At 41.3% G+C, this 22550-nt stretch overlaps 2 protein-coding genes across 12 annotated transcripts in view; one reads left to right on the top strand and one right to left on the bottom strand.

The window, feature by feature from the left end:
- Positions 1-3810, top strand: part of RUFY1 (RUN and FYVE domain containing 1) — a 44031-nt gene extending 40221 nt beyond the window's left edge. For both annotated transcript variants that reach the window (XM_016147727.2, XM_016147728.2), the window contains one exon: positions 340-3810. In XM_016147727.2, the coding sequence (XP_016003213.2) occupies positions 340-483 (144 nt within the window). In that variant the 3' untranslated portion in view covers positions 484-3810. The remainder of the gene's footprint in view (positions 1-339) is intronic.
- Positions 3204-12173, bottom strand: HNRNPH1 (heterogeneous nuclear ribonucleoprotein H1). 10 transcript variants are annotated; one of them, XM_036224003.1, is made up of 14 exons: positions 12060-12173; positions 11466-11592; positions 10052-10207; positions 9702-9845; positions 8101-8239; positions 6989-7167; positions 6838-6909; positions 6648-6781; positions 6366-6501; positions 5946-6005; positions 5794-5853; positions 5035-5127; positions 4557-4606; positions 3204-3968 (listed from the first exon to the last, which is right to left on the bottom strand). In XM_036224003.1, exons 2-13 carry the CDS (start codon positions 11560-11562, stop codon positions 4557-4559), a joined length of 1320 nt encoding a protein of 439 aa, XP_036079896.1. In that variant the 5' UTR covers positions 11563-11592; positions 12060-12173; the 3' UTR covers positions 3204-3968. The 10 variants fall into 10 exon arrangements, with proteins under 10 accessions (XP_036079896.1, XP_016003220.1, XP_016003221.1 ...); XM_016147734.2 differs by having other exon boundaries at positions 5764-5853; positions 12060-12172; XM_016147735.2 differs by lacking the exon at positions 5794-5853 and having other exon boundaries at positions 5916-6005.
- Positions 12174-22550: the final 10377 nt, after the last annotated feature.

The following is a 22550-nucleotide window of genomic DNA, read 5'->3' as shown; positions in this document are numbered from 1 at the left end:
GGAGGAGCAGAGGCCACAAAGGTCCTGGGCTTGGTGTTGGCCATACATGGTGCCAGGTTTGTGGTTGCTCTGCTTACCTAGCAAGACATCCCCCTCAGGAAGGCCCTGTGGGTCAGCACCACAAATGCAGCAGTCACAGGATGACCTGGGCTGTCAAGTCCAGTAACCTTAATCCTGCAAGTGCACACTCTGGATTTTACAGGAACATAAATGTGGAAACGAGAGGTTTAGAACCCCTTCCAAACTGGGACATGCCTCTGGGGGAAGGGATGAAAATCTGGAGTAGGTGTGGGGACCCTGGGAGTGTAGCATGTCCTCTGCCTCTTTTCTGTCCTCTAGCACCACTGCCGAAACTGTGGCCACATCTTCTGCAACACATGTTCCAGCAATGAGCTGGCTCTGCCCTCCTACCCCAAGCCCGTGCGTGTTTGCGACAGTTGCCACACCCTGCTCCTGCAGCGCTGCTCCTCCACTGGCTCCTAGGGCCTTGGGACAGTGCCAGACTCACTGGGGCTCAGGATGCTTGTTTCCCAAGAGAATCAAAGGGAAGAGTGAGGTCCTCGGCCTGCTGCTGGCATTCTGGAACACTGCAGGCACCAGAGGTGTGCACCTTCCTTTCAGAGTCCTAAGGAATCAACTGGAGTGAAACGGCCTCCTTATTGACTACATTACTGGTTTAGCATTAACTCTAACTTCGTGGTTTTGCTACCATCATTTTTCACTTTTCAAAGAATTAACCTATTGGGCAGTAGTCGTACTGATGTAGTGAGTAATCCAATCCTCTCTGCCACTGCCCAGTGTGCCTTCCCTGCTCCAGAGTTAAGATGTGCCATTTCACACTCTCACGAATATCTGTCATTGGTCCTGCAATAAAGTCATTTATTTTTCACTCTGGTGCAGAAAATGTCAGAGCTTGCATTAACTTCACGGAGTTAGAGGACGCCTCAGAGCAACCTAGGAGCCTGCCAGAGTTCTGGGGTACAGGTTACACTCTGCCCAGGTGAGCCAATGACAAGTTGGGCCATCATGTTCAATAGGCACAGGAAAAGTAACCTTAAACCTGTCACCAAAGCTCAAAAATTGCTCCCTTACCTACTAGGGAACTGGTAATAGATGACAGATGGGGAGGCCTATGGGGAAGCACCTGTGATTTGGATTTCAGAAGCAATGCTAGGACAGGTGTTCTCTGTGAACTGAAAACTGGCTCAGAGCCTTACCCATCTGGAGTCCCACCTGAGCACATGCTCACCGCCAGACAGGAGTCGATGGCCCTGGATGTTGTTTAAAAAATAGAAATGAGATGCTGTCCGGTCAGCCTCCCCAAACCATGCTCCAAAGCCACGTGGCCCTGCAAGCTGCAGGTTTTCTAACTGTTGGAGGGCTGCAAAGGGGCTTTCCAATCTCATTCACGGCCCAACTTTTCCCCAATAATTTACATACTGCTACATGACCCCCACTCATCTGGCATGATACACCTATACTGTCTTCAAGGCACTCCATCTGGACTCCAGCTTCCTGGGGGACAGGGGGCAGAGGGGAGGGGCCTTAAGCAAGTCATTTCTGGGCCTTAGCTCTCATCTGCACATACAAAAGCAGGGTGACACCTTCCTACTTCTGGCTCTTCTGACATCTCAGTATGACATTCCCACCACCTGCCATACTGCTCTTCCCTCTATCATACCCATTTTCTCCCAACTTCACCTCCCCACCCCATCCCCAAATGTCCAACAATTACTGGCAGTCTTTGTGCCAGTATCCAATATTTGGCTGCATGGGAGAAAACTTTCTCCTCAGACATCAAATATTGTAGTCTGGTTACCTCCCTAAACCCCCCTTCCCCAGACAAAGAGGGATAGTTGTTCTAAGGCAGTGCTTCTCAAGTTTAAGTTGGTTATCTGGGGGAAGAGAGGGAGCTTTGTATTAAAATGCAGGTAAGAGTGAAGAATCCAGTCATTTCTAACATGCTCACAGGTGGAGATGCTGGTCCATTGAGCATGACGTTTCTAAACTGCTTTTCAAAACTCAAATGGTTCTGGATTAGCTCTTCGGCCTTACTAGTTCTTCCTCCTTTTGTCTTCCAAAAATGTCCCTTACATAAAACAAGTTACCTGAAGGGTTCAGAAGGGATCCCCTGAAATTGATAACACCAGGCACCTCCAATCCATATGCTGAGTAACTCAACCAAAATCTAGTGGCAGGGGGGCAGGCTGGGTGTGCAGTACCACTTCTATAGCTCAACACCACATTCACACTGCCTCCCCTGAAAATAACTTTCAATCTGCTAGACTCCAAGTGCCACCTGCTCTGTAGCCAGAGCCCACTGACAATGTAGAGCAGTGCTTACCAGCAGCGGGCATGCACAGGTAATGGAGTCTGCAGGGCCTCTGTGCACAGTTCCCAAATGAAAATCAAACACCCCCAACTAATCTCACCCAGACAGAAAAGCTTTGGCACCATCACAGCAGTAAGATGTACACAGGGAACTTCAGAAGTCCAAACAGTCCTGTCAGTATCTGCAGCTCAAATTCCAGATTCTACGCTCAATACAGAGCTACCTTGAGTCAAACGATGAATGGCAGTTTCTCAACTGCAGTTTAAGTAGCTACTGAAGGGCTTTCTGCAACTACACCTTCAACTTCCTAATGCCATTAATGTTGTGTTAATCTGCCAAACAAGTAGATCTCCATTACCGATGAGTCACTTTTACTCTCCAATGCATGGCAATTTACCTTAGCAGCTTTCTAAGCAATGAAATTTAAGTGGACTTGATGTTTAAGAATATTCAAATTTCAACTTGAAAGCCTTTTATGAGCTGGCTCCTAAGAGGCCTCATATAAACAAAAAAGCCATGCGAATGGAAAGGGTGGCACCTCCTCCTCAGTCATGCCTGGAGGCCTCCATGGACATGCAGAGCATGCAGTGAGGGAACTTTCCTCTGCTTTGTGCAAGCACTTAGCAAGTCAAAGGCTGTACAGAGACTGTGGCCTGGACAGCCAGGCTGGACACCCAGCCTCTTCCACAGGGCCCCAGTGCTGTTTACCTTCAGTCATACTGGAGGGAAGTCTGAAGACATCTACAACAGCCTCAACTGCAGGCCTCTCTGCCACAGCCAGAGACACGTGGGCCACTGTCACCTATGCCCCAGGCAGGAATAGAGCACCAAGAAACAGTCCACATGACACTGAAGCACAGACAAGACAAAGTGCAGTTTTTAAAAGGTTTATTTGACAAGTTTCACTTAGCGCAATACACCTAAAAAGAAATCACAATACAATGTAAAGATTTAAATCAAGGCCTCAGAATTTCATACAAACACCAAGACCAAAATCCTAAAGTATCAGAGTATCAGTATTGCGTCTCAAATTTCCCCATTAACTTAAAAAAAAAAAAGCTTAAACTTACGTGCCTTAGAAGTTATTAAATGAAACTAGAATTAACAAACATGCCAAATGTTTCACTTTTAATTGTAGACACAGCTCCTATAGTTTTACAAAAAAAGCATGTCTTATTCAACATGCACCCAAACAGTGTTCAATGTAATGTGATGTAAGAGCAACATTTAACATAATTCAACTGCTTTAACCTAAATACACTTACTGCTTAAGTACATCCTACAATAGAACTAACTTGAGAAAAGCTAAAAATTGTTTAACAGTTCTAGTTTACTCAACTTAGCTGTTACATCCGAGATGAATGTCTGTGTTCAAAAATACTGAACCTTAAGTCTTTAAAACAATCCTGATTTCCACTGAGTAAGCATAAATCACAAGCTGGTATTGCAAAACTGTTAAACTTAAGTTTCTTTTTTTTTTAAAAAAATGCTGCCCAAGAGTCAGTGATCGGGGTCAGTTACATCCCCCACCCAGCACTCATACTAGACACGCCAGACACCCCCCCCATCCCATTCACCCCCACCGAGGCACGGCTCCCGTCGCTGTAGTAGCTGCTGCTCACCGCTCCCTGGCTGCCTGCAAAGAGATCAATTTGACAAGTCAGAACTTTCACATTGTCAGGCCAAAAAAAATAAAGCATTCCATAATAAAAAGATTTAAAAAGTATACGAGTACAAATGGCTGCTGTCCAAGTGGCGAGAAGCATGTTTGGGAAAGGGGACTCCCGACTCCAAACAAGTCTCATCAATTAACCCCTTTTCTCTGCAGTACCAACTTGTCAGACTCTTGTGCTACCATTTAAGCGGCCGCTTCAAGATCAACATGGAAAATTAAGTTTAAAGGAAAACTAGTGTTTTTCAAAAATTGCAGTATTACTTTGTTTTTAGAGCTAAACAAGGCATTTTAAAAATAATTTACCATAACCATTCACAATGTGTCCATCAAATGGGATGTATAAATAGGGAGCACAGGGGCAGTCTCTTGCTTTTCCTATTCATGGTGGGCAGAAAGTGAGATGACAAAGTGGGGCTAAAGGCAACTCACTGTGCCCAAAATGGCAGCCACCACAGAGTTAGGTCAGAGCCATTGACTGCTATAGAAAATGTTATCACAACATATCAGTATTTGCTATCGGGAATTGATATTTTTTGAGAAAATATTTACCTATGCAATGTTTGATTGAAAATCACTGGAGTTTTCCTGTAAAACTTGGTCTGCAAAAGGATTTTGTAGGGTAAGACTATAACACCAAAATCACCATTCTTTAGACCAATTGAAAAAATAATACCAGTCCTAACTATGAAATACAGTTCTGAACCCAACCACCATTTTACTATTTTAAATGCTCCCTCCATCTAAAATGGATTTAATGCTAAACAAGACAGAAACAGTGTACTTTGTTTTAAATAAATGGAAACAGATGTATTCTGGCTTAACCTTATTCCAAATTGTAACAATGACTATTCATAATTTATAGAACACTTCCCCCAATCATTGGTTCTGAAAATTAAGCTATTAAGTTCTATTTGAATCGAAAAGCATACATTTTAACAACCCAATTTCACTAAAAAAGGAGCCTGCATATTCCCAACTAAAGAAACCCATCTAAAATTTATTTCAAGTATATTAAAAACACACTTACCATATCCGCTCATGCTGCTCTGGCCACCATAGCCACCTCCATAGCCACCACTCAGCTGCTGGCTGGCCGGGCCACCGTAACTGGACTGGTTTGCTGTTAAGTTAAGAGAACATTAGAACCTTGTTTCCTATGTAATGTGGTACCTGGTGGTACCGGGCTTGTAACTCTAAAATCTCTAATTTTCCAGTCTTGACCTTACATACTATAATCCTTAGCCTATTTTCTATGACCACTCTCTTTCTAGTCATCACTTGAACTAGTCAAACATTTGTAAAGGAAATGGCCAAAGGTATACACATCAGCAGGACTAAATCCACGATTCCATAGAGGCATTTTGAAACCTTATGAAACTGCTTAATTGGATTTAGTGGGTTGTTCCCCATGACATATTAAGGCTATGTCAATACATGGGTTCTCGCTGAACACCTGATTATGCCCAAAAAATTACACCCAGAAATGTTATTTCGCTCCCGTGCTCTTTTACTGTTATTATTTTTAGATTTATACTTTACAGACAATTCAACTAGTTTCTTTCTGTAATGCCCTCCCCCAAAAGTACTTAAAACTAATTAGCTGTCTAATCTAAGCTTTATGTAACTCATAAGAATTTAAGCCAGATAAAATTCAAATCAAAACTTCCTTTGCCTTAATTATGCTAAACTCATTAAATAACTTACATATTCGACTTATAGATATGTTTTGGTTTTTAAAAAAACTAACGATATTTACACAAGCCCATGCCTCCCATCATTTGGCTACCATAAGCACCACCGCTTGCTCCTGCTGTAGAATTCAAGAAGAGTTCTACATATCTGTGTTCTGAAATGAGAGAAAAGGTATACAAGGTTAGCTTAAAAAAAGGACACTAAAGTGATATTTACACAAACCCATGCCTCCTAGCATTTGGCTACCGTAAGCACCACCGCTTGCTCCTGCTGTAGAATTCAAGAAGAGCTCTACATATCTGTGTTCTGAAATGAGAGAAAAAAAGTTTAAAAGTGTTTGTTGGTGAAAGTAAACAAGCAAAGGTCTTAAAACAAGCAGATTTGTGAACCTGAAACATTCTTGGGAAAAGTCTAATCTAAGCTTTCAAAAACTAGCCATTTGTTTTAAAGGTTTGCCTACATTGCTTTAATTAAGAATATACTTTAAATCAATGTTCGTAAATCCGTCACACTAATTTTAAAAACCAAAACTTTTTAATACATCCAAGAGCTCACCTATTATCAGCAAATTTCTCATACACCCATACTATTTCTGAATCAAAAATGTTAGTCACACAACCACCACCTGTACCTGTGTACAATCCCCAAGATACTTAAATCACTTACGCATGTTTGCTTTGTCTTTCGACATAGCTGCCACAGCATCTTCATGAGTTGCAAACTCAACATCTGCTTCACCAGTTACTCTGCCATCAGGACCAATTTCAATATGTACTCTCACAGGGTTGAGCGGTGAAAAAAACTAAATACAAGGTATTTCAGAAAATCCAGTCAACTTCCAAACGTTACCAAAAAACTTTTGCAACACACTTTCACTTAAGCAGACTAAGAACCAAGTTTTTACTGCTATACTGAAATAGCTAACTTGTGAGTTCATCTTACACTTACATTATAAATGTCATTCTCAGTGGCTCTGTAAGGTAATCCCCGCATGTGTACGCAGTGTCCTGTTGTGCTCTGGAAAGTAGAGCCGCCATCCCCGTATCTGTGGTCGGACATTCCTGAAAAACAATAATTGAGGTCTAGATGGACAAGTGTGTAAGCATCCTTCAGTTGAGAAATTCAATTCTTACCTTACCTCTTCCAAATCTATCTGACCCAAATCCATAGCCATCATTATAGCCATTATAATCATCATAGCCTCCATAACCTGAAAGACAAACAGTACAATCAATCAAACGAAAACACACAAAGAACCACCCTCCTGACAGCTGCATATTTTCACATACCTCCACCATAAGCACCACGCCTCATCCTTTCAAAACCAGCTCCCCTGCCGATGCTGTTATACCCTCTGCCAGCCCCAGGCCTGTCATAGGGACCTGGCCGCTGCATGGCCATAAGCTTTCGTGGTGGGTCATAGTGAGTTCTAACTTCAGCTCGACTGCTCTTAAAGATTTCGATATACCTAAAGCATTGTTCATGAGGAAAGGGAATGGGGAGGGGAGAAAAAACATTAGTTCACATCATACAGGTATTTAATTACACAAAAAAACAATAGTCATAGCCATGAAACTGACTAATATTTAAAGCCAGATTTCTTATTTGCATAGGCAATGACCAGAAATTCACTCAATTGTACAATTATTTTATGTAATCTTTATAGAAAACTCACTCCTCTAAGGCAGAGAGCCCAACCTTAGGGGTAAGAGAGGAGTTACTGTCAACTATCTTAGGAGGGAAAGAATTCCACTCAACTTTCAACTGTCTTAAATCCTTTGGCAGCATGTATAGCAAGTGGGCTAAAAAGCCAGCCTCCACCAACCTTCTAAAGCCCACACTACACATTTCCTTTCGCCAATACCCCAGCCTATGCTTTTAGTAGGAATCAGCATAGGTAAGCGCATGCTTCAATGAAAAATAGTCACAAGCAGAGAGAATAAAACCTTTTGTGACAATTTCTTGAAAGCTATGCTTATTAATACATATGCAGAATATTTATACAGCAAGAAAAAGTTTGTTGCATTTCAACTTTAAAAACAAGATCAGAAAGTATCACATTTTCTTATGGTAATATTAATTTACTAGGTGGGTGTTATTATAGCTAAAGCCAGGTTTGCATTACATTTTTTTAAAGCCATAGTCTCTCAACTACATCGATTTGGATTATTTAGAAACCTTACAATTTGTAAAGTAGACCAAATTAGCTGAGAATAATTTTAAAACCTGAAATTTAATCTAAATGCATTATGGGACTGTGACAGTAAAAGTTTGTTAACTGTGGCCAAACATCAATCAATTGGGACTAGGAAATTGATTTCTTCCTTCTAAGCAGAGAGAATATGGATTTAATTGTTTACCATAAGAAAAGTGACAAATCCAACCAACCATCCATCCCCACCTGTGCCCTATTCTTTCCTTGTGTTTCTTTAGAGCCTTTTCAGCTATTTCCTGTGAAGCAAACTGCACGAAGGCCTCCCCCGTACTCCTCCCCTGGAAGTCCACCGGCAATGTTATCCCATTTGGCACGATTTCCAACCCTTCAACCCAAGGACAAATAACCCCAGTAGGGGGGCAATATTAACATCACAAGCCCAGAAATGATTCTTCTTATAGCTTTAAATAAACCAGAATTTTAACTTAGGTGAACGGCATGTTTTCAACAAGTACTCGTTAAATATGCATTGCAGTAATATGAAGTTCCATTATTACTAAGTATAACTCAATTCTTAACACATCCCATGGTATGATATATAAGAAAACACTTGCTGGACAGACACAGGATGCATTAAGAATTCAACAATCACGAACACTTATCTATGCAACTTAATGTTGAGAATTATACAAGGATTTAATAAAATTTCAAGCATTAAATACAACAGTTTTACTAAATTCAACACACCTTTTACCTTATTTTATAATTTAATATTTAAGTTAGTGGAACTTCAAATACAAAAAAATTTATACATTTAAACATTTTATATACAAATTAAAACAATGCTTAAAGTATTATCATTGACAAACATACAATCTAAACTTTCAACAAACAACTGATCTACACAGCACAATCATGCACTCTTATGCTCTAACAGTAGTATGATTCACTTCTGGAAATTCCGTCTATGAAAAATCCTTTCCGTGGATACATTCCCAAGCTTACAAAAAGGGCTTAAAGCACTTTCCTAGAAGATATGAAATTATGTTCATATTTAACGTTGACAGATAGCATTCAATTCTCACCAATTTAGACAAAACAATCAAAACAGACTTGATTTCAAAAATTCTGGCAAAATATGACTTGATACATATCTAATAGTCAGAATTTTAATACATACTACACTAAACCATGAAAGGATTTCTTGTTCTTAATTCCAATTTATCACATCATAAATATCAATAGTATAAGATATGATCTAACATTCTGCTAAACATGCAATTTTATCAGCTCTTCAGCATAAAAACATTCAAATACTTTAGGCCCAGAACAATTTCAAAACACTTTCTGTATTTGATAACTAAAATTATACATTTAACCTATTCTTAGGCAGACTCTAAGTTTATAATTCCCTGACTAAACTAGTTGCTTAAGAATTTTTCTGCATAATTAGACTATTAGAGATACTGTGTCTCACAACAGACACCTGCCATAAATTACAACCGCCTAACTTGTACTAATCTAATGTTAAGGGATCTTACCTTTAACTTGAAGTACTTTGCTGAACAGCATTGTGAAGAAAGTAGTTAAGCTGTTGAGGACAATCCTCAAAGATCTACTCTGAACTACAACACTAAATATAGGCAAAGTTAGCATTTTGGAAGTACTTAATTTCCACCTTTAAGATGGGCTTAAATTATTTGAAGGTCTCCAGGAAGAAGAAAACACTTATTCATCTGCATATATATATATACATATATACTCATAACCTGTTTAAATATCTAAACTACTCAACTTTTAGGAAGCTAGCCAGAACTCACTGCTCAGCAACAAACACACCTACATACCTGAGAAGAACTGAACAATTTCTTCCTTGCTACATCCAAAGGGGAGTCCTCTAAGCCGCACAAAGCCATCATTGGCCGTGTCAGGACTATTTGGACCAGTATGCTTCAACACCCAATCCATTTCAACGTTGTTTGACTTGAATACTGAAAGAGGTGCTTAGAATTAGTCAATTTTGGAAAATTAGAGAACACAGTTCAGACTTCCTGGGTCTTTAGATAATCTAGGAAGAGCTGCCACAAACTCCCTTAGATGACCATTTCCATGCGGTCAAATACCTAAAATTCAGAAGGGGTAAGATAGAGTTCTATGTAATATTTATTTACTGTTACTAGGGCAACATAAATCAAACCTTCAACATATCTGTGTCCCATAGTTTCTCTGTCTTTTTTCAGGGCCAATTTGACTTCATCTTCTGATTCAAGTTCAACAAAAGCCTCGCCACTCGGTCTGCCTTCTCTGGTGTAGATGAAACGAATACCTTGAGCCCCATTTTGAATTTTGCAGTCTGAAAAAAAAACAACCGTTAATACAGAATTTAATACTTAAAACCACCTCTGGGTGATACAGATGAAATGCCTATTCATGACCCCACTACAAAGCAGATCACAGGCAAAGCCTGCCATAAACACTAAGTTACCAACTCCTAGGGTCTTCTGTACTAATTAAGCAGACAGCCACTCCAGATAGAACTTTACTCCCTAGACGATACAATCCCAATCCTTCAATGAAACCCATTATTCAAAGCAGTTACTTAACGAATTTGTCTCCAAGTTCTATCCAAATGTCTCCATTCACATCATTCGTAACTTCAACAAATTAAGTCTGGACCCTGTTATTTTAATGCATTTCCTGGATATAGTTTCGAGTTTTGATCTGGGGCCCTTGATCTTTAATACATTACTAGCAACATTAACTCCTCCAAAGCTAAATTGCATGTCCAATACTCACCTGAAAGGGGATCAATGTTACCAAGCTAAAATGCTCCAAGTTCCACAGCTGAAGCCAAACCCAGTCTTGCCCCTTGCAAGGTGGCTTCCAGTGTACTTGGTTCTTGTTTTACAGGTCGTTTTCCGTTACCAACGCTTAATTCAGATAGTAAGTCAATACTACAAGTGTCATTCCAAAACCTGTAGATTTCTTCCAAATCAATCTTTATTAGTCTAATCTTACACTAATAATGAGAACAAGGAAATTTTGGTAGAAATTATTCAGAAAACCTAAGTAATGGGGTAAAAAAAAAAAAAGCTACACAGGCAAGTAAACTTCCCTGGGCAGATCAAGAACTAAATGAACTCTTCAATTACCAAATTTTGTCAAAAATTGTCTAAATTTAAGAAGTGACCATTTAACTTGCCTCTTTTTTAGGCCATGTCAAAATCTGAAAATTTTAAAGATTTTGAATAGCATTATTATTTGCCCAGCTACTGGGCAATTTTCTTAAGATTGAGGAGAAATATTTCGAAGTGAATCACAAAGGCCTAGTTACTGCTTAAATGTAAACAAAAAATCCGCCAGAGGCGAACTCCCCCCGCCCCCAAGAGAGCCCAAAGAGCGGGAAGGCGGGGCTTTTGCAATTTCCATTGCGTAACAGCGGCCTCCCGGGCTGGAGCAACCCAGCAGGAACTGCTGATGGCCGCGCCCCGCCAGGGGGCGCCCCAAGGCCCGGCCCAGCCCGCCCGCCCGGCCCGCCGCCCCGCCGCCCGCCCTCTAGCACTCCAGCAAAGCGACCGGGATGCTAACTCCCGCCTCCGCTTCAAACTCACCAGAAAAAAAACGCTGCACTTCGTCAGCTGAGCAAGACCAGGGCAAGCCCCGAACTTTCACCACGAACCCCTCTCCGCCTTCGGTACCCAGCATCATTGTCTCAAGTGGGTACTCGGTCGAAACACACTACAAAGCGGGGATAAAGATCAGACCTGGGAAATGTTAATCCGCCCGCGAGACGCACCGCGAGTCCACGGCGCCTCAATAAAAGCCGAGCCTGTGCGCACGCCCAAACCCTGACAACTCCAACATCCAACGTCCCCCTTGGCCAGCGAGCGGCCCGCCAATACAGCCCTAGGCACCAATTACCCGAGACCCAGGCCGCAGGGGGCCCGGCCTGGCGCCAGCGTGGTGGCAGGGAAATGGCGGCCGCGCTTCCGCTCCGCCTCCTCCATCTCACACAATAGAGTCGGCGCGGCCTGCAGGCCCCAGCGGCCCTGCCACCGCTCGGCAAGCCATTCCTGGCTCCAAGCGGCAGCCCGCGCCTTGCCTAGGCCCTCCGCCAAGCTCTACAAAGGGATAGGGACAAGCAATCCTCGCAAAAACAGCATCTTCAGCAGCCACAGGGCGGCAAAAATCGAACAAACACTTACCGGAACGGACGACTTCAGCGTGGCTGAGAAGAAATGACCAGCGGGCGCCTGCGCAACCTAAATAAGGCCCTTTGAACAAGCTCTGCGCATGCGCATCCAGTTGCCGCACCACCCCCTTGCGTCACACAGAGCTCACACGCATGCGTACTTTCAAGAGCCGGCCCACCTCCGGCCAGCAAGTTATTATGCACGAGCGTTTGTGTCTCAGCCCCTCCCACCTACATAAACGCGCCAGGCTTTTTTGCGCCTGCGCCTTGTCGCGATTATTGAACATCGGGCCTGAGCGGTTTACAATTTAATTTCATGCGCATGCGTCCTCCTTCAAACCGTTCTTCCGTGGTACCCGCGAAACTGGGGGAGGGGAATGGCGGCAGTCAGTTCCCTATGGGGACCGAATGGTAGTCCCAGGCTCTGGATTGGACTGAGGTGGCTGTCTTCCTACCACTACCCCCTGCCTATTATCCGCGCTCCTGGCAGACCCAAAGGGACAGGCGCTCCCCCCCCTCTGTACCCTCTTTCTCCCCAGAGCCCACCCGTGACTACCTGCGCCTCTCCTGGGGACAGCGAAGCTGCGCACCCCCCGTGCCCGAAGCCACCTCTGCGGCGCCGGGATCACGTCCAGAAGAGTTTGCCTCCACTTCTACCTGCCGCCGACGGGCCTGGGGCCGCGGCCCGCGCAGGGTCCCGGTGCCCGTGACTCCGGCCCCTACGCCGTTTTTTCCCTAACGAACTCGCACCCAGTGACCCCGCCCTAGAGTCGGCGGGCCCTGAACACCGCCGGGCGCTCGCACGAGGTGTGGCTCGATGCCGTGTCCCAGGGCGCCTCGTGAGCGCGGGGTGAGCCAGCGGTGCGCGCCTGACTCTGCTTTCGCGAGCGAGTTCCCCTTAATGCTTAATGCTATAGATACGGTTACGTCGGTTTCCCAAGTGGAAGCTCTGAGTTCGGCGAGACCCCAGGGTCACCCCGTGTACTCATATGGCAGGAGATAGTGATGTTCGTGATTTTGGGCAGCACTGCGGGAAACGATCGATTCCTGCAGCCTCCCAGGCCTCCCATTGTCTAATCCTGGACGCCCGCCCCACTCCGGCTTGGTGGACAAAGGCAAAAAACAATAATAAGGCAGTATTGGACAGTGCCACAGGGGTACCATAGTTAGAGAAGGGAAGACGCTGGTGAAATATGTTCCCACCCATTGCCATAGTCTGGAGGCCGAATCCAGGTTTGAAAGATTGGGAAAACTGGAGAGGACCTTAATGAAATAAAGGGGGAGTGCGATCTAAGATTAAGATCTCAGAGGTCGGCAAGGCCCGATCTTGAAAGGCCATTTAGAGTTTGACAGAAGTGTTATCTACAAGCGCACTGGAAGACATTGGCAAGTCTTGAGCAGCCAGCAAGTGATAGGAGCTGTTTGTTAGGAAAACTGCGAGGTGGAGCAAGTGGAACAGGCTGGGGGAATGATCCTCAACTGCACACGGAGCTCCAGGAAATAGAAGGCATTTTGGCTGAAGTCACCAAGCAAGAACACTTTTCGTTCTTGGGTACTCTCTGGGACATCACAAAGACACCTCTTGGAGGTGTCTTCATAGGTTACAGTATTTGAGAGCTCTGGTTTTACTAAATGATCTAAGAACACTTATTTCTGATTAGATGAGAAAAAAACCCTGATCCGCTTCATAGTGCATTGAAAAAAAAATCATGTTTTTTACTTTTTAATAACATGGAACTTATAAGGGTTTTTTCCATAAATTTTTCTATAGTTTTCTGAGTTTTTTTCCATAATAAGATTAAATGTATAATCACAGAAAAATTAGATCATTTCCTCAGGATAGATTTCTAGGAATAAAATTATTCCATTAAAAGATCTGAGTATTTTTAGTGCTACTATTAATAGAATAGTATTTAACAACCTGGTATGTAAAGATTCCATGTCCCCTTGTTTTGCTAGCACTGAAAATTTCCTTTCCTCTAATCTTTGCTAATTTCATACAGAGGGGAAAAAAATCTCTAATTTGCATGTTTGATTACTAGTGAGGTAGAAGTCAAAGCTATGTCTTTCCTTTGACTTTGTTGGACTTTTAATGGTGTGTCTTAAAATTGATGACATCTTACACTTAATGGAAACTGGTATATTCTGTTTTTAATTTTTGTGATGACACATTGCAGCCATTAAAAGATATTTTTACAGATTTCATTATGAAGAAATGTTTGTGATAAAATAGAGTGTGAGAAAACAGCAGAATACAAAGTTGACAAGTGAAAAAGAAAAAAAGAAACAAAATCAACAATGGTATACCTAACATGTAAAATTATGTTAATATTATATTAAAACACTGTGGCACCAGCACAGAAAGAGAGCACCCAATGGGGCAAAATCTAAAAACAGGTCCAAGGTATATTTGGGAATTCAGCATTCAGTAAAGTGACATTTCATATTAGAATGGGAAGAATTTTCAATAAATGGTGTTAAAACCAATAACTAGCAATTTGGGGGAAAAAAATAGCATTAGAGGTCTATTTCACACCATATGTCAAAATAAACTCTAAATAGATTTAAAAGATTTTAACTAGAGGTTAAAAGTATGCAAAACTAAAGGTGCTAAAATGAAATGTACATATGTAATTATAAATGTTTGAGGAGAGGAAGACGTTTCAAAGCATAAAATCAAAGATATAACCAGAAAAAGAAGACATACATTTGACTGCATAAAAATTATTTTTAAGATTTTGTATTGAATAAAGTGGGAGAATTAAAAGGCAAACAAACAGAAAAAAATTGCAATACATGAAACACAAAGGGGGTGTGTGTGGTGTGTGAAATATATACACATATACAAAATGCTTACTCTGTCCCAGTGTATTTCATGCTGTATCTCGTCTAATCTCCCAAACAATCCAATGGGACATATGTACTAATACTATCCCCACATTACAAACAGGCAAACTGTAGCTTAAAGAGAAATTTGCTCTGGTGTACAGCCGGTAAACAGTGGAATGGGGACTGATCAGCTAGTCTGCCAGGACCCCCCAGACCATTCCTCACCATACAACTGCCAAAGAATAGGATTTGCAAAAGAAAAAAATGCAAATGATCAATATACGGAAATAGCATCCCCTTAGTGGTAACCCAAGAAAGGCACATTATATAATGCAATGTTTTGCTACAAATTTTCGAATGAATGAACATTTAAAAAATAATACAGATGGAAAGGATGTAGGAAGGTGTCATGGGTGTACATGGAGGCTGGAATGTAAATTGGTAACTCTGGAGAGTTTTGAAATATATCTTTGAAATCTTAAAAATATTCCACTTCCACTTTTGCACAGATTTAAATTACATGAATATTCATTGAAGCATGAAATATGGAAATTTTAGAAAACAATTTAAAGATTTGCCTAATATTTTGAATAAATTGTGACACATCTTTATTATGCATTCTCACCTGGGGCAATATCACCCCCCAGGGGACAAAAATTAGTTCTTGAGTGTGAATACATCTTAGCTATTACAATGGTTTGTGGCCCTTCTAAGGGCACAGTACAAAAAAAGATATGCAGTATATCTATGCTATTAGAATTTCATGTGGGGGATAATTAGGGGGAAATTGTCTAAAAAGACTCCTTTGGATGGCAATTATGAAAAAAAGTTGAGAAAAACTGATCTGTATAATTGAATACTCCGCAGTTATTAGAAATGGTGACATAAAATCTCTGACTGGAAAGATGTTTACAACATTCCTTGAATTTAAAAAAAACGCAATTTATGAAACAACATAGTATCGCTCAGTCTTCTGCAATATGTACAATTACACACATGAAGAGAAAAAATATATGTATGTTATATATATATATACACACACACACTTGTATATATATGGAAAAGATAATCAAAATGTTTTCAGGGACTTAGTAAGTGGTAGGTAGGAGCATGGGTTAATTTTTTTTTTCTTTTCGGGATTTTCACTTGTTCTAATGCTAAACAGTCATCACTCGTGGATACAAACTACAATTCTCTTAGCGGCAAAGGCTGAGAACTTCGTGACGTAAGCTTTCTTTCATCTTACCAGTAACGCAGCAGCAGCACCATTTGAAGCTGAAGGCTGCAAAGGCCGCCACAGTCGACAAGCGGTTAGAGTTCAAGATTGGGTTCCAAGCCCACCCCAGCCCCCTGCGAAGTGGCTTGGCCTTCAAGACCTGTGATCATGGCCTTGTTAAATAAGATTACTCTTCCCACGCCCCGAGAGGGCTCCGTAATCATTTAAACCACTCAGTGTGAATTCAAATACTTTGTGCGTCGGAAACAAAGGGACCACAACCGGCCCGCGCTGCAGGCGGAGCCTCCCCACTGAGGGGCTGTCGCTCCCGGAGGGGGTGGAGTCTGCAGCTGACAGCGACCTGGAAAGGGATTTTAACATGCCCTCTTCAGTCCGCCCTGCGCATCTTCCGGCAGTGTGATAGCCATGAACTTTAGAGCCAGGTACTGGTCCTGGCTTCTCAAGGATTCAGTCAGGTCACTCACTGTAGTAGAATTCTTCAGCCATGAGTTCAATATAAGTGACTAATAGCATAAGTTACCATTTTAACCATTTTTTAAGTATACAATTCAGTGGTGTTATCTACATTCACAATCTTGCAAATATCACCACTATCCACTTCCAGAACTTCTTCATATTCTCCAGGGGAAAATCTATCCCCATTGAACACCAATGTTCAGTCCCCCTTCTTTAGCGCCTGGTAACCTCTATTCAGTAATTTGCCTGTACTAGGTACCTAACATCAGTGAAATTGTACAATATTTGAACTTTAGAGTGAGATCCGTTTTACTTAACACAATATTTTCAAGGTCTATGGATGTCGTAGTGTGTGTCAGAATTTCATCATTTTTAAGGCAGAATATTATTCCATTGTTTGCATATATGCCAATTGTTTATCCATCTTTGATAGACATCTGGGTTAGTTTTACCTCTTAACTACTGTGTGTAACTTTGGTGTACAAGTATCTGTTTGACTCCCTGCTTTCTATCCTTTCTAGTATATAGCTAGGAGTAAAATTGCTGATTCATATGGTAATTTTATGTTTAACTTTTTCAAAAACCACCCAACTGTTTTCCACAGAGGTTGAACCATTTTATATTCCCGTCAGTAATGAAAGAAGCTTCCATTTCTTCATATTCTTGCCAACACTTGTTATTTTTTTTTTGTATAGTAGCCATCCTAATGTGAAATGGTTTTAACTCATTGTGGTTTTGATTTGTGTAACCCTAATGATTAGTGATATTGACCACTTTTTCATGTGTTTATTGGCCATTTGTATATATACTTTTGGAGAAATGTCCAAAAATGTCCTTTGTTCATTTTTTAATTGGGTTGTATGTTGTTTTTGTGTTGCCGAGTTATAGGAGTTCTTTACATATTCCAGGTACTAATCTCTTTTCAGATATAAGATTTGCAGATATGTTCTCTCATCCTGTGTGTGGCTCCTTATGTTCTTGGGTCTTTGTAATTTCATTTCCCTTTTGGAAGGTTCCTTGATCCGCTTTTGACTAGCTACATTTTATGCATTCTCTCACCCAGCAAATGCTCCAGCCTATTCGTTGTGCCATGCTCTGGGCTAAGCACTGGAGGCATGATCACAGAAGAGATCCCTGCTGGAGAGGAGCTTGCAATCTGGTGCAGAAGGTGAACGAAAAAGGAATAATTATGCAATTCAGCCCAAGACTACAGATTTTAGAAAGTGCTATGCAGGATAACAAGAGCCCCTAACTGTAACTTGGGAGTTAGAGAAAGTTGCTGAAAAAGTGGTGTTTAAGCTGGGATTTGACAGGTGAAAAGGCCTGATTAGAGCAGAGGGAACCTGGCTTTGAGCCCAGAAGGCCAGGGGCAGGAATGGAGCCCCAAGGCTGAAAGGGTGGGGAGGGGTTTGATGGGTTCTATTTGGCATGGGAAACCACTGAAGGCTCAAGCAGCAGAGGGACATGATCCAATTTATATCTTTCAAAGATTATGCTCTCTGCTGTGCTGAGGACAGTTTGATAAAGAGTTCTCCTTCCTCCCCCTACCCCATCCCATTAACCATATCCTGCCTGGTAGCCATGGGCACCACTCTGTCCCAGGCTCCATGTCCCTCTGTCATCTGAAGAATGTGGTTGATCGCCCCAGTTATACCCTTATCCTTTGCCTGCTCACTCTCACCACAGTCAGAATAATTTTTTTCCTGCTAACAGCTTTACTGAGATATAATCCACATACTATACAATTTTTATTAGTATATTCACAGAGTTGTGCAACCATCACCACATTCTAAGTTTAGAACGTTTTCATCACCCACAAAAAGAAACCCTTCACCCATTATCAGTTCAGAGAGATCTTTCAAAACTGCAAATTAGAGCATGTAATTCTCCTGCTTTAAATCCTTCAGTGGCTCTTAAGGCACTTCAAATTAAGTCTTTTTTTTTTTTTTTTTTTTTTTTTTGCCCCTCTATCCTCTTCTCATTACTTCTCCACCCCCTTTCTCTGTGCCAGCCACACTGACCTTCTTTTTTCTCTTTTCCATGCACTGGCTTTTGTAAATGGTGTTTCCTCTGCCTGGAGCACTTTCCCTCAAATGCTAGTTATCACCAGCAACTTCTTCAGGTCTCTCTCTACCGAACTCCTCTATCCTTTTCCTTCATGGTGTTTCTACAGTTTGCAACTGTCTTGTTGGGTGATAGCACAGTGATTAGACATCTATAATCATTATGATAAATCCAGTACCCACCTGACACCATATGTAGTTATAATATTATTGACTATATTCCCTATGCTGTACTTTACATCCCTGCGACTTTTTTTTATAACTGATAATTTGTACTTCTTAATCACTTCACCTTTTTTCATCCAGCCTCTTTACGGGCTTATTCTTTATTGCTTGTTTCCCACATGAGAATGTCAGTTATATTGCTAGCACTGGACAGAGTGCCTGGCGTGTAGGAGGCATAAACAAGTAAGTGTTGGATGAGAGGATTAAGGAAAGGAGGGAGAAGTATATCTGAAGTTCAGTGCCCTGGAATGAGTGATGGTGCCACTTGCTGAAACAGGAAGAGCTGGAGGCAGGAAGAAGGGAGGGGACATGACAGTAGATCTATTCTGAATATGTTAAATTTGAGATGCTTCCAAGATATCCAAGTGGAGATGTCATGTAAGCAGCTGGCGTTTTATGAGTTTAAAGCTAAAAAGAGTCGCCTAGGCTGGGTATATAAATCTGGATGTTACTGGAGAGATGGTAATGAAAAACCTTAGGGATGAATGAAGAGGCTCACCTTTGAGAAGAGGCCCTTAAGAATTCCAACACCAGGCATCACGCACGTTAGAGATTGAGAGAATGCATCAATAAAAGAATGAATGAAGCAACAAATGAATGAATGAATGAATGAATGAATGGGAGAAAACAGCAAAGGAAGCTAAACAGGAATGGCCAGAGAAATGGGCAAAACCTGGGAAGCATTTCAGGTGAAAGAGTGTGGTCAACAACATCAAATTCTGGTGAGGGGACTCAGAAGCTCAAGAGGAATGGAGGCCCTGGATTTTGGCAATGTGGAGGCCTCTGGCACCTTTAGCAACAGAGGAAGGAGTGGGAGCCAGATTGGAGAGCAGAGGCCATTAAGGGAAGACAAATGTAACACTGGCACACCATTCTTAGTATGTAATGTAACAGATTTGTGTTGGTTTAAGCCACTAAATTTTCTGGTCATTTGTTACAACAGTAACAGGAAATGAATACAGGATTAATTCCAAGAAATAAAAAGGCTAGTTCATTTTCTCACAAATTAAGAAGAAAAATCATGTGATATCCATGGATATTCAAAAAGGCACTTGATAAATTCTGTCTATTCCTAATAAAATCATAAGCTAAATAGAAATAGAAGGAAAATACTTAAATGTGATAATGACTTTTTACCAAAATCTAAAAGTATAATGGAAATATCAGAGTTGAATCCACTCAAATCAGGATCAAGACAGGGATGCACACTTTCATTTAAGATTGTGTTGGAGGGTCTAGCTAGACAGTGCAATAATAACTGGTTTAAATGAATTTAAAGTTCAACTGGAAGAAGAAATATCTGAAGAGATCCCAGAATATTTTGAATAGAAAAATGGTGGTGGAGCAGGTCATTCTTCTACTAGACAAGCAGAATTCAGAAATAGCTGCAGATGTATATGGGAAATTAATATACAGCTCAGATGGCATTTCCGTTGAGTGGAAAAAGAGATGATTTATTTGGTGGATGGTGCTGATGTTATTGATCATCTTTATGGTGGCAGTGGCGGTGGGGACGGCGGGGCGGGGGTTAGGACAGAAGCCAGACTCTTACATATTAATTCTCAACCAGGAGGGATTTGCCCCCAGCAGACAGTTGGCAATGTCTGGTGATATTTTGATTATCCAAACTAAGGGGCACTATTGCCATATGGTTGGTAGAGGCCAGGGATTCTGCTAAACATCCTTCAATGCAGAGGCCAGCCCCTCACAACAAAAAATTATCTGGCCCTAAATGTCAATAGTGTCACAGCTGAGAAACTCTATTCTAAAATAACACGAAACACTGAGATACCTTTCTGATGTGTTAAAGATTTCATAACAAATATTTAAATATAAAACAAATTAAGACATTAGAAGAAAAACAAAAATATTTATATAACTTTGGGATGAAAAAAAGCTCCCTAAGTCTGGAAACCAAGAGGCTAAAAAGAAATATATATTCGACTACATACAAATTTTAAATTTTTCTTTAAAAAGGGCATAATGAGAAAATATATAAGGAAATGATAGGGTAAGAAAATATTTATAAAATATGTGAAAGACAGTCAAAAGCCTTAATACATACAGCAGTACTTACAATTTTTAACAGAGCAGTAAGAAAACAGGACGTATACATGGCCAGAGAGTTATGAATAGCGGTTCAACCTCACGAGTCGTCAGAGAAATGAAAGTTAAAGCAACAGTAGAATTGGCAAAGATTAAAGAATGAGTCATGACCACAGTCCCTTATCCCCAATCCAAAATCCATAAAGTTCTAAATATCAGAAAGCAGTTTGGACTTCATTAACTTTAAGGCCCATTCATTTAGCAGCAAGACTTCACCAGAACTTGCCTGGGGCCGTTTTCAGTCTTGAATCATCTTTTTTGCTGACAATATTTTTTATATTCTGCTGCAGAACCATTAATGATATGTTTGAATAGAAGGTGCTGCCTCGGAGCCAACTTGGGGTGTCATATAATTTCCTAAAATCCAGGAAATTCTACATTCTGGAACATATGTAAGGATTTTGAGTAAGAGCTTATAGATCCATAATCTCCAGTGCTGGCAAGGATGCAGAGTGAGAGGAGCATGCACTGACTGTTTCTCGAATATGAAAACAGCCTTGCATCCCTGAAATAAAGCCTACTCAGCCGTGATGTATTATCTTGCTATATAATGCCAGGTTTGATTGACTAATATTTTATCAGGATGTTTAAGTCTATATTCCCAAAATTTTATTTTTGTGATGACTTCTCCAGGATTCTGTCCTAGGTAATGCTGGCCTCAGAAAAGGAACTTCCCCCTTCCTCTGTTTTCTGCAAGTGTTTGTATGTGATTGGTGTTTACTTCCGCCTAATAAAATAGATCAGTGAAATCATCTGGGCCTAGATTTTTCTTTTGCGGAAGATTTGGATAACAAATTCAACCTGTGCTTCTTTTTAACAACAAGCCCACGGCAAACATCCCCATGTCTAGTCTCCATGGTCAGAACTTGGTCACGTGCTTAGCCCCAGCCGACCAAGGCAAGGGTGGCTCTGTTATGATTGGCTTAAGTCAGGATTTATCCCTGAACCAGGACAAAGACACCTTCTCTGAAGGGTGGAACCTAGTCACAGTTCTGTCAGTAAAGAAGCAGGGAATAAAGTTATTCAGGCAAACAAGGGTCTGCTACAGAATGAGTTGAGGGAAATAAGAAAAATTCAGAAGACAGAGAAATTATCTAAAAGACTAAATTAAATTCAGATTCTCACCATTAAAGAGCAAGTTTGCTCTGTTCCCCTCCAGTAGGAATGGGGCTCAGAGCAGGATGTACTCACAAGTCAAAAACATAGTTGTGACTCACTGTCTCTGAGAGGAGACCACACTCTGTGGAGAGTTACCCTTTTTAAGATAAACTTTCTTTTGACTCTAGGGAAAAAAAATAGTTGTTTTTTTCCCATTTGAGTTTAGTGTATACGTATTACCCCCACTTGTTCTCAGCCCTTCCCTTACACACATATTGGTGCAGATAGATGATAATGTTTAGTAAAGGCTGCAACTTCCACTCATGAATATGTAACAGATAATTAAACAGGATAGGGAAGAGGCTGAAGGACAGGGCTAGATGCACAAAGTAGTCAGGGAGGGAGGGGCAGGCTCCCCCAACAGCACTGTGGGATGGCCCAAAGCCACCGAGGGAATCCATCTGCCACCCTCAGTGGCACAAATGCATAG

Source organism: Rousettus aegyptiacus, unplaced genomic scaffold (assembly GCF_014176215.1).
Source record: "Rousettus aegyptiacus isolate mRouAeg1 unplaced genomic scaffold, mRouAeg1.p scaffold_m13_p_7, whole genome shotgun sequence".
Classification (NCBI taxonomy): Eukaryota; Metazoa; Chordata; class Mammalia; order Chiroptera; family Pteropodidae; genus Rousettus; species Rousettus aegyptiacus.
The sequence above is the reverse complement of the archived record's forward strand: the minus strand, read 5'-3'. Positions and strand labels throughout refer to the sequence as shown.